Source organism: Spinacia oleracea, chromosome 2 (assembly GCF_020520425.1).
Source record: "Spinacia oleracea cultivar Varoflay chromosome 2, BTI_SOV_V1, whole genome shotgun sequence".
In the NCBI taxonomy this organism is placed as follows: domain Eukaryota; kingdom Viridiplantae; phylum Streptophyta; class Magnoliopsida; order Caryophyllales; family Amaranthaceae; genus Spinacia; species Spinacia oleracea.
In genome coordinates this window covers 92,017,374-92,029,776 of record NC_079488.1, presented here as the reverse complement: position 1 = coordinate 92,029,776, position 12,403 = coordinate 92,017,374, and the positions used below count along the sequence as shown (strand labels likewise).

Below are 12,403 nucleotides of genomic sequence, written 5' to 3'. Positions count from 1 at the left end.
ATTATTTATTTATTTACTATTTATTATTTATTATCTTACTTAGGAGAGAGAGAGGGGAGAAGAATGGACAAACCAAACAACATTCTTAAACAAAGGGTTTTCATTCCATTCTCCTTGATTCCCATTCTCATTCTCTTTCCCTTTCCCTTTCTCCAACCAAACGGCCCCTAATATAATTTGTTTGGGTTACAGTTATAAAGTTGACAATGTGTTTTTTGTGGACTTGTCGTGCATTCACGCCATCGTCGCCAAATTAGTTAAGCAACCATGTCATGATAGAAAGGGCCACAAATTCTGAACCTTCTTTCTGCCACAATACATAACGACACACAAGCTGAATTACATTGCGTCGATGTGCCTAGAAAATTAGCATGTTTTGGTATTGATAGTGCGTGAACTGGTCTTGTTATTCATTCCCCCTAACTCAATATTTAATCATCTAGGTTGCACTTGACTTGTTTAACCTATTTAAGTTAAAAACAAATTATTAATGAAAGCAAATGAACTGGATTATTTTTGTAGTTCGAGAATATTAACCCTAACCTAATTCTATCCATTAATCTTTTGTCAAAACAAACATGGTATTTTCAAAAAATACCAACAAGTGCTTGAATCAGCCGGTAAGAGAGATGTTTCACTTTAATTATTTTCTTGACTTTGCAACTTGAAAACACATTCACATTCATTGGAAGAGCTTCCGATGTCATTAAGGCTTAAACCGACAAATCTGGATTAGTTATAGTCTAGTAGTAGGCTCTAAATAACCTGAAACACTTGCTTATAAAAAAGTTAAGATTACTCACTAAAAAATAACATCTTATATTTGGGTCTACTTTTGTTGTTATTGCGGACCGAAAACTTGAACCAATATCGGGTTGCATTCTTTCAACTAGATCCAATCAAGCAAATTGGGCGTTCGTGCTACCAAATTAACAAACAAGACGATGCTTTGATTACTTTACCAAAAATTGTCCAACAGAACACAATAATTAACCCAATAAAAAATTACCCATTTGCAGGTTTCTTCTTCTCTGTCTCTGAGACCCTCTTCTAGGTGGTCAATTGAGCCTGCAGAGGAGAGAGAAAGAAGAAAATTCTCAACTAAAAATGGCGCAACAAAGTAGTGGTATACCCTTGATAGAAATCTACTGGTCTTTGGTTGATAAAGCTGATAAGAAGTTCTCCAAGATCAGGGACTTGCCCCTTTATGAACGCAACAGGTGAATTTTTACTTTTTTTTTCTTCAAATTGTCCAACTTTATCAGACTTTTGATTGTTTATTTAATTTCTTTTTATCTGTGGTTTTTTGTTTGAATTGGGTTTATATTTTTTTGTTAATTTAATGGGTTAATATTAGACAATTTGATCTTTTATACAGTATATTATAGCATAATTGTTTGACATTGTGAATGATTGGAGCTCATGATTTGGTTGAAGTGAATAATTTGGTCAAACGGAATTTGGAAGAGAGTAAGAAATGTACTAGGGGTTTGATTCTCAACATCAACATTACCCCGAGTTCCTTTAACGAGGTTCGGGCCTTAGGCGGGAGTAGTTATTGCATGGTCCTGGAGTAATGCTCCCTCGCATCACAATATAGTGGCCTAGGATGCATAAAATTACTAATTGTTGTGAGAAATGGTAGCAAAGTTTCTGGACCATACAATAGTTCATGCCCATGAGGTCGTGATGTGTAGGGAGCTTGATCTTTGATGGACTATGGCATAAATTTCAAAGGAGATTTAAGGTACTATTAGCATATGGGACTAATGGACTATGTTTCACAATGGCTCAATATGATCTAAATAATTCAAACTTTTAAGATTAACTCATGCTTGTGATGCCTACCCATGCCTTGGTCAAAATATTGAAAAATGAGGGAATACTCATAGGATCACTCGGAAGCCACATTTGCTTTTGTTAGTATTTAAAATAGATATATGATCCAATGGACACATTGTAAGTAGGAATTGATTTTATGAAATTGTGGGATTTTGATGCCTTTGTTCATCATATATTGTTTCATAATGTGGTTTACCTTTATAAAACTCTAACGGCCCGCTTGGTACTCGGTCATAATGGTGTCAATGAGAACGAATTTGTATGTAAATTTCTAAGAAAAATTAATTCATTCCCATGGTAATGCTAGTTCAATCAAAATTATCAATTTTTGCTTCATAAATTTTTATTAGCATCCATTATCATTTGGGGAGTGGTATTGGGTGGGAATGCAAATTTATGAAGAAAAATACCATGTTTGAGATAAGGTTTCATTACCGTGGACATTATGATGTTATTTTTCTGCCAAATAACACTTGGATTTAGCCTCTAGTGGTTATGTTTGGGAACATGAATTAGTAAAATTACACTAGCATGAGAGTCTACAGAAAATGCCCCGCCCAGAGGTTAGAACTTCCACTTGTGAAGTCTTCTCTGATTATGCTGACAAATCTTAATTATAAATTTTGTGGGAGTCTCTAGGGATCACGCACCTCCGGTCTTTGCAGTAGACTGGTAAAATAATGGACCATTAGATTGGACCGATATCTAAAATGCCACTGGCAAGACCTGTTACAAAGGTAGAAATTGCAATGATCTCTGTCTTAGATGGTGGACTCACTAATGGAGGATTTATGCTGGCTATGAAGTTTGATGTTATGTTTTCTAAAAGAGAAATAACAGCAGATATCTAAGAGAGAAAAGAAACAGATTCTACCAGCCCTTATATTGTAACAGTTTATTACTGACTGAATTGGAAATATCGACACCTTTATGTCAAACTCAAATGTATTGTGAATATTTGACTAAAGGACTGACTCTCTCACTCACTCTCAATGTGTTTTACTAAAACGTTTCCCGTTTGTACAATTCAAGAATTTTATGGTCGGTTTACAAGTGTTGGTTTAAAGTTTTTATTTTATTTTATTAGACTTGTACATTCGCTTCACAGAATGGTTTTAGATATTCAGTATGCCTAGTCTCTGTCATATTTTTTCTTTAAATTTTCTAACACTGGTAAGGATGGGGACCCCTAATCCTACCAGCATTTGTAAGGTGGAGAGGAGGGGGACATCCTCAAATGCTGCTTGGTTTCACCTCAGTGAGGAAATAACCACCTTGATAATCATCAACTGGGCTTCTTTGCTTGAGCTTACATCTATGACTTGATTTGAATTACATTTCTGATGAGTTAAATTAAACTTCTGATGAAACTTTAAATTCTAAAGAGTGGTAGCTATTTGATGCCATGGTATCATTGGTCCATTTGTTGATATGCAATGGTATTATTTCCGTAATGCAGGTTTGACACGTATTTTTATAAAGTATTCAAAGTCTATACAGAGTTATGGAAGTTTCAGCAAGAAAATCGGCAGAAGCTGGTAGAAGGTGGGCTCAAGAGATGGGAGATCGGTGAGATTGCTTCTCGAATTGCTCAGCTTTATTTTGGACAGTATATGCGCACAAGTGAGGCAAGTTATTTGTCAGAATCATATGTATTCTATGATGCAATATTGACAAGGGAGTATTTCAAGGAGGGCTTGTCTCAAGATCTTAATCTTGCAAATAAACAATTGAGGTTTCTTGCTAGATTCATTACAGTATGTCTACTGCTGAACCGTCGACATATGGTTCATCAGTTGGTTAATCACTTGAAGATTTTGCTTGATGAGTGCAAGCGGACTTTTCAGGTTATTTACTTTGAATTACTCCTGTTACTTTATTTCTGTGTTCGTATGCTAGCCTTGAAAACATTCCCCTTTTTATATGAAATTGGTCTCTTACAAAAATGTTTTGCATTAATAGAATTTTTTTGGGGAACTAATATGATAAGCATTTTGTAGAGAACCATCCAATAGATTTTTCTTTGTATATAACATCCTATATTTCACTCTGACCCTTTTCTGTACTTTAAATGGCCAAATTGTCCTTGTGTGGTTTATGTAAGTCATAATGTCGCTATTTTAAATCTCAATACCTACAAAATATAGGTACCTTAAGCATGTTAATGCACAATATGAGCATATCATGTCATGACTCCAGTGAAATTATGAAAGCTCCCATCATTACTTGTTAATAACATAAAGCATAAGATGACGTTTAAACACTTCAAGTCCCAATCCCTCAAGAAAGGGGTCAAGGTGACTTCGATGTGTTAAAACATAATGGATAAGGTGGTTCTATGCAAAACAAAATTCGTATTAATCCCCCCCCCCCCCCCCCCCCCAAACCAATTTTTCTATCACAATTTTGATTATTTAGAAAGTAGAAGTTATAGGACCAGTGGAGCATCGTTAATAAAAATGTGGAAGTTTAGTTTTTCTTTTTTTTGGTCGTGTTCCGGAAGGAGAGAAATTGGAGGATATTTAGGGGGAACACATCATGGAATGGTGAAGTCGAGAGATATGAAGAAGATGTTTTATGTTTTGTTGTGATATTTGGAAGAGGTCTGTCTTCTAATCGCGGTGACTGTCTTGATATGAGACACTTAACATAAAGAAGAAAAGGCCTGAAGGTATATAACAGAAAGGAAGTCTTGCTCATACATTACTAGTAGAAGTATGAAGCAGGAAGTTTGTATGGCGAGCAAGAATATAAAACCCATATCATATAATTATTAGAAATTTCTTTTTAAGGGGAGATTAGTTTGAGATATCTTCCATTGATATGTTTTGTTCGTTGCTAAGTTGTGATTCCTGGAACTTTTTGGGGAGATGCTGTGAGATATTTACCTATGTTAGAGACTTAGACATGAAAGCAGAAGCTGAGATCTATCATTATCAGGAAGAGGTTGTGTAAGAGATTGCGGCAATATGTACAGCATCAAATTGGAACCAACAGCAGCTTTTGCTCTGATTTAAAAATGGTCGGTGTGAACTTTCACTGTTCTACTGTTCCATTAGCTCTTCAATGTCATGTCAGACATGTATCGTAGTTGTAGAAGTCCAATTGTTCAAGTGATCGCATGTGTCTTTTACGGTGTGCTCATGAAGCTTCCTTCAACTTCGATTGTTTTCTTACTGTTATAACCAAACACGTGTCACGAATGATTAGGAACACACCCTGCAAATACAATGTAGAACAAATAGCAAAAACAATAATAAATGACACAAGTGTTTGTGAGGAAAATAATATTATTGTATTATTAAGTTCCTGCAAAATAATATTATCGTATTATTAAGTTCCTGCAAAATAATACAATAACCCCTCAATTGATGATTCCTCTCACCAATGTATTTTCCCTCTTATTTTCTAGCTAGGCATAAACCCCTTAATAGGCTAAACTAGAAACCCTCGTGTACTAGAATTATACTTGCTCCCCAAGTCTAAATAATTATAGAGATTGTTACATACCAAAACATATCTAGTTTCCTAATTACAATTCTAATTAAACTAGGAAACCAAATAATTAACAAACTAAACAATCTGTCAAACCCAAAAGAATTGCATAGTTACCTAACTTTGCTTGTTCCATGTGATATCCAAAAGTGATGTTTAGTTAGGACTCTAATAAGGAAATCAACGTATGCTAAAATTCTTCTCGCACCTCCACTTGACAGCTTGTCGGATGATTTAGTATGTTTACAAACCGAGCTTTGACTCCAAACCCCAACACGAGCTACCGTTGGTTTAATTAAGTTTTGTTTATTTCCTAACACTTGCCAACTAAAGAAATAAAAAATTATATTGCTTTATGCTGTGACGTCCTTTGAACTCCATTTGTTATTACTTTTCTCTATATAATCATTATGTCAAAGGATGTAATTATAGTGAATAGCTGGTGTAAGCGGTAATAACTGATAAGTTGCATGACCCCCATGGTCCACATTCTTTTTCCAGGAAGCTAACTTCAGAGAATGGAAGGTGGTGGTCCAAGAAATAGTTAAATTTCTGAAAGCTGACACCAATTTTTTGAACATCAGGCCTCTGAGATATAGTCTTGTTCTTGATCATCATCCGGACACTCTACCGCATGTTTCCTCACTCAACTTAAAGAAAAATCTAAGATTACGGGATGCAGTACTAAGTAGCTACCATTCTAACGAGGTTAGGCCTACTTTCTTGTCTTTGTTCAAGTACTACATGTACAGTTAATGTTTTCCTAAAGCTAGTAGTGTAGACGCTACCAAGTGCTACTTCATGTACTTTTACGATTCTCGTGATCTTGGCTACCAAGGCTCACCTCATAGTCCATGACTTGTTTAGGCTTTAAAAAATTATGCAGGTAAAATATTCAGACCTTACCCTTGACACTTACAGAATGCTCCAGAGTCTAGAATGGGAGCCTTCTGGTGCATTTTACCATTCAGGAGGTGGTGCGGGTCAAAATGGAACAACAAAAACTAGTAGCAGTAACTACACACAAGATATTTCTGATCCCACCTTGCCACCTAATCCACGGAAAGCTGTCCTGTATCGCCCGTCTGTTACACATTTCATTGCGGTATGCATATTCATTGTCTAAGCCACTTAAGTGGTCTTAGAACAAAAAGTGTGCAGAATTTACTGTATTGATTTGATATTATGTTTTTCTGATGCTTGTTGGACTGCAAATTCCATGTCAAAGAGATATGAAGTTAAGCTAATTTTGGAATTTCAGTAGAGATAAGGTTTTGAATCTTTGTGGCGAGCCTTCCACTTTTCTGCTTAATCAGAAACAAATATGAACTTAAAGTGGGTACCAATCTAAGCTTTATTACTTGTGGCAGGTTCTGGCAACAGTTTGCGATGACCTTCCATCTGATGGTGTTCTCTTCATCTATCTGTCAGGTAGTTCTGGCCTTCTGGGACAAAAAAGAAACCCCATCTGTTGTTTTTCACTTCGTGCAAGGTTTGGTTTGTGGTCTCTTACGTAGTTTAATATGTATCAGGGAAAAGTGGACCATTTTTCTCATCTTCGTCTGGTGCTGGCAGCCGTCTTGGTCCTGAGAGCAATGTCAAGAGCCTTCAATCCCAGACCACCATGCATGTAACTCCCATTACTGACGGGCTAAGTCATTTATCTGGACAAGGCAAAGAAGTTTTTTTAAATAGCCCCTTAGACTGCATACATATTGGGTCCCGCGGAAATGAAGGTATAGTGAAACTTATGGATAAATTTAGTAGCAACCCAAGATAATATGAAACTATAAGCTTATTCAGGTTGACTTTTCTCTCTTTATCCATCTGATATTTGTTCTGTCATGCTTTCATCTATGGTAAATGAACTTTTGTCCCTGAGACTCAGAGTCAGGAATACTGCCAATACCAATACCAATACCAATACCAATACCAAGTTCCATTTCAATATGTCATTTAGGGTTGATGTGGTTTCCGTCCTAAGTAATTGAGGTATAGAGCACTGTTGTAGCAACATTGCAAATCCTCAGAATTCCCCTTTGCCCAGTAGATATTTCACTATTACTTTCCAGCCTTCTAAAAAGTTGGTGAAATTTTTGTTTCAGCCAATACAACTAGATGGTGGATTTAATGTTTTTTTCATGACTTCCCTGTCTGTTCCATCTTTCTGGGTTCCCGGGATTCAATTTCCTATCTTTTATGACTTTAATGTCCTACCTCTTTCAAGAAAATCTGCTTCAATGTGCGCATGTTCTTCTTTCTTTCTTGTGAACTAGAGGAAAATCAATTACTAGAATATAGTATTAGAAAAAGAAAACTGGATGACTATTTTTTTTCCCCCTTGAACTTACATGGTTTTCTATTGTTTTATTTCTTCCTTCAAGCACAATTTCGTTCATAAGTTGTCATCTTTCTTTTTCAGGTTCAAATTACATTTACCCTTCTGACTTACTCCCATTTACAAGAAGGCCGCTATTCATTGTTATCGACAGCGAGAGCAGTGGGTCATTCAAGGCAAGTCTCTGAGCTTTCTACTTATTGATGGATCAACTAATTTGCATTTTATCCCGGACCTTGTTTTTGTAGTCCAGATGTGTAGCTCTAAATTGGTAATCCTGAAATCACATGTTATTACAGGGATTCAGCAGATGATATAGGTAGTCTTGTACTATTGTTTCCATTTTATTTTTTTCTTATTGCGGCTTTTTTTTTGGGGGGGGGGGGGGGGGGGTGTGTGTGTTTAATGTACCTAGGTGTACAGTGCTCACTGTGCACCTCGTTTTTTTTTAATTAGTTAAAATCCAAAGAATATATAGTTCCAACCCAAAGAACATAAAGTGAAAGAACATTTAATTATATTCCATTTATGTACCCGTACATTAAAATCCTTTTCCATGTTCATTACAGTACATGTTCGTCGGGTGCACAATACTTGTTCATCAATGCTATGAACTTGGCTAATAATACTTTCTTTGTAGCAATGAAAAGCAGACCTAACCCGCTTTTTTGTACTACCTCTCACACTTTCTAATCTTTACACTTTACTTTTGCATGTGTATAGTACATTATAGTGCGTTCACACTTCACACTATTTTATACAAAGTACATATGTTGTTAATAAGCGTGCCATTTGCAAGATTAAAAAGGGAGTATTATTTTTATGATTCTTTCGTTATTGGTGAATGAACATGAGAACAGAAATGATAGCAGAGTTGATTTATGATTTATTGAGTAAGTTTCACAGGGGAAAACATATGGTAAGCTTAGACCTGATCAAACGGCGGGTCGGGCCGGGCACGTGCGTTAAAAATCAGCCCGGTATGTCAGGCCGGGCCAAGATTCGGGCCAAAAATTTGTGCCCAACCCCGTTATTTTCGGGCCTAAAATACCGGGCTTTCGGGTCATTCGGGCCGGGCCAATTTTATAACTGAAAAGTGTTTTGTGTGTTTCCCAAACCCATCAAAATAAAATAAATTTTCGGGCCGGGCCAGGAAACCGGGCCGGAAAATTCTGTCCAAACCCGCGAAAATTTCGGGCGGGCCGGGCCGGGCTTGTCCTGATCAGGTCTCATTTAGGTTGCTGCTAGTCTTGCAGTTAAATCACATTGGGCTTTGTGATACCTGATAATAAGCATGTATGTGGACTTTGCCTTTATCAGATTTCGTTTCTGACTCTTAAACATCACTTCAACAATTAAATTTGCTATCAAAGTCTGATTCCTCACGCTTGTTTGTGGTTATTGGTCGATGATCAGACCAATGACTCATACCAGCCAATTTTATGTCAGTAATTGTGGGTTCACCAACTTGAAAGTTGTTGTGTAGGACAAAGAGAGGAAATTTTGCCATGACAATCTTCTCTTGTCACAGAGTGTGCCAATTTTAAGTATGTTATCAATTGCTGACATTCTTTGCTCTGGTATATATGTCTATTTTTACAGATCATTTATTTGTTGATGTATTAGTGTTTTCTAAACACCATAGAGAAGTTAAGACACCAGATACCTGAAGTAATGATGCTTTCTTTTATTTGTTAATCTGATTTCAGATAGAACGTCATTAACACAGTTCTATGTTGTTCTGTTTGGAGTTTTTCCCTAAAATGCTGCAGCACTATTCTCTACAGTCGTCGCTGATGGATGACTGGTTCTCCATGTTGACCCTTTGTCTTAAAATGTGTAGATTATAAGTGGGTCAGAAAAAGGAGAACCAGCTGCTATGCTCTTATCTCCAAGGTCTTCACCACCAACTTCCACTGGTGAATGGTCTTGGCATTTGAACGGGAGCCTGTTTACCATCTTTCTCACGGCTCCTATTCAGGCTTTCTGCCTGCTGCTGGGTTTTTCTGGGTCTGATATTCAAATGGTGGGTGTGTTAATAATCAATCCCTGTTTTTTTTTTTTTTTGAGTACTTTGTTATGTAGACTTATGACAATATTATGACTCAGGATGGGTTCGAAATTGCCGACAAACTTCTCTCTTCTTCTTTAAGTGAATGGGGATTGACTTTAGCTACATCAGGCTTTCTTGATCCTGTTTGGTCTCAAGTTTTCTGCGATCCATTCCTCAGGCGACTCCTACTTAGGTAATGTTCAATTTTTTTTGTGGATTGATGCATGCACTAAGGCACTAAGCTGAATTAAGCCTTATTAAGTCAAGCTCGTCAATAGGCTGTATAGTCAGACAAGCTACCTCAGATGTCTCATACTATGTCGTTATACCCTGATCCATACAAGATTTGTGTTGTGGCGACTGTCGTCATCAACTTGATCAAGGACTGCTAATTCAGACGGTTTCAAACTCATGTCTGTGCACAATTCAATATTTTTGTATTGCATGCGTAAGGAATTGTCTTAGACCAACCGTCCACCCTGGCTTGGCTATAGGTTCAAATTAATTATTTTATTCCGTTTTCTTCCTTTCTAGGGAGATTTTTCTACCGAGTCACCTAACTGTAAAGAAAATAACCCCCCCTCCCTGTTCTAAAAAAGAAAAGAAAATATGTGCAGAACACACAAACAGAAAAAAAGGAAAATATCTAGATGGGTAAGATTATGTGCAGCTTAGGAGAAGTAAAAGAAGGCACAAGGGAATGAAAACTTCAAGAAACAGTATTAGAAGTTAGAGAGAGTGCCAGCAGGTCTTGTGCATCATTTATGTTTATGTGCTTCCTACGTTTCTCGCATGATCGGATCAACTCTTCATCTATTTCATGTTATTAGAAAGTGTGAAGTGCTATTTCAGGGAAGACAATTTCAATCTAACTGTTGTTGCTGGACACTGCATCATATTTGCTTGAATGTTTTCAACGCATAATACAGGTTCATCGATTTGTCATCAGTTTCTCGTACTAAGGTGTAGGAGTGGTAAGAGATGTTATGTTGTGGTAACATAAAAACCTTTAAAGCATTTCAGATCTCTTGCAACAATCACCGTGATTAATTAAACTGAAATGATTTTTTGTGATGTTTGCAGATTCATATTTTGCCGTGCAGTGCTTACCCTGTATGCTCCTACACAGAAGAAGGGTGAATTCATTCCCCAGTGCCTGCCTTCTCTCCCAGAAAATGTTCAACCCTCATCACCTGCAATTCAATCTATAATTCTGCAAATTGCAAATATTTTTGATGCCTCGAGCAGTTTCATCTTCTCAGAGAATATTGTGCCTCATGAAAGCAGCCACATTTCTCAAGAATAAAGTCCTTATCTATGAAGCACTGAGAAACGCTAAAAAATCTAAGGTACATTCGTATAACATACATGACTAGGACCTCCATTCTTTGTGCTTAAGATGCAGGCACCTCTCTGATATTGTCTGCCTTGTTTTCTTATCAAGAGGCTCACTTCTTTTGGTCTCCGTCTTCTCTTTTTGTCCAAGGTTAGAATTGAGCTTTCAATGCCAAGAACCAATCTCGGTAAAAGCAATGGATAAAGCCTGTTGCATCGCAGCATTTCTGTTGGGCTGAGTACTTGCTTCTCCAAGTGTGAACCGGTCTCATTTGTGCTTAGCGGCTTGACAACGACAACCAGGTCATTGCTTCATTCGCCTCCTACTCAAAAATTACTGTTGGCTGGCATCAGTGTTGTAGTGCAAGTTTTTTTACGAATTGAGATGTTAACCAACCAATCGTCCTCATGTAAAGTAAATCTTCATTTTTAATGTATTGATGAATCTGCTTCTTATTTGGCCCCCCATAAATCTTTACAAAATTGTTTCAGCAGTTAGATTCAACATGTATATATATTCTCTTATGTCTCTGTGTTCGAAAATAAATTACTTGCTTTGTATTATAATCTCATATTGATGCCTTTCTAAATATCAAGGAAATAGCAATTAGCACAACATAAGGCATTAAGGGAAAAAAATGATTGCCATTAATTCTTATGAAATAATTTTTTCATAATGAGCTTGTCATATATTCGGTCCATCTCTATTTGTTTGTTCTTCTAATTACTTGTGACTTGTCTCACAAAATATTCCACATGGGAAGAACAAAAAGAGGGAAGGAGGAAGTATATGAATATTGTTTAAGGAAGAAAATTTGAATTATCTTCATATTTTATTTTATTGAAAAAATAAAGGATTGATCTAGATCAATGTCAATTTTTATTATATTGACTTGTTTTATTTCGTACTATTTGTAGAGTTTGATGTCTTTTTTTTCGAGTTCTAGTTAAACTAATTTTCCTTGGATCAAATAATGACTGCTCAAACAAATCCGAGTCTAGTAGGTACTACATATTTGATAGAAGGAGAAGTTAGGTATGTAATTTGATCGGTGAGCAATAATCTACCTATCTATCTATTACTTTATACTAAAACAGACACCACACATAAATTCCTAAAAAAATCTTTACTTTATTTATTGTTTAAAATTTCTATCATTTTTATTAACTATTTATGTATAGAAAAAGAATAAATGTTTATGGAAATGATAGATGTCACATAAATATTGGTTATTTTTTGTCAATATTTTAGTCAAATCACACTACTACATTTCTTATCAGATGCAACGCCTAAAAACGTTGCATTAGGCATCAAAATCCGTCGCATTAGACCTAATGCG

The 12,403-nt window shown here is 36.3% G+C and overlaps 1 protein-coding gene across 3 annotated transcripts; it reads left to right on the top strand.

Annotated features, from left to right (window-relative positions):
• The first annotated feature begins 866 nt into the window (after window positions 1-866).
• On the top strand, window positions 867-11,592 carry LOC110790082 (uncharacterized). 3 transcript variants are annotated; one of them, XM_021994817.2, is made up of 11 exons: window positions 867-1,220; window positions 3,302-3,689; window positions 5,839-6,045; window positions 6,224-6,442; window positions 6,708-6,768; window positions 6,870-7,073; window positions 7,760-7,851; window positions 9,519-9,701; window positions 9,785-9,921; window positions 10,812-11,077; window positions 11,215-11,592. In XM_021994817.2, the coding sequence occupies exons 1-10, from the start codon at window positions 1,108-1,110 to the stop codon at window positions 11,032-11,034; spliced, it is 1,827 nt and encodes a 608-aa protein (XP_021850509.1). In that variant the 5' UTR covers window positions 867-1,107; the 3' UTR covers window positions 11,035-11,077; window positions 11,215-11,592. The 3 variants fall into 3 exon arrangements, with proteins under 3 accessions (XP_021850509.1, XP_021850508.1, XP_021850510.1); XM_021994816.2 differs by having other exon boundaries at window positions 868-1,220; window positions 11,220-11,592; XM_021994818.2 differs by lacking the exon at window positions 6,224-6,442 and having other exon boundaries at window positions 947-1,220; window positions 11,220-11,592.
• Window positions 11,593-12,403: the final 811 nt, after the last annotated feature.

Coding starts and splice junctions, on each gene's coding strand:
- LOC110790082 (XM_021994817.2), top strand. CDS start 1,108: ATGGCGCAACAAAGTAGTGGTATACCCTTGATAGAAATCTACTGGTCT. Junction 7,852..9,518: donor AGAGCAGTGGGTCATTCAAG/GCAAGTCTCTGA, acceptor TAAAATGTGTAG/ATTATAAGTGGGTCAGAAAA. Junction 9,922..10,811: donor CTCAGGCGACTCCTACTTAG/GTAATGTTCAAT, acceptor TGATGTTTGCAG/ATTCATATTTTGCCGTGCAG.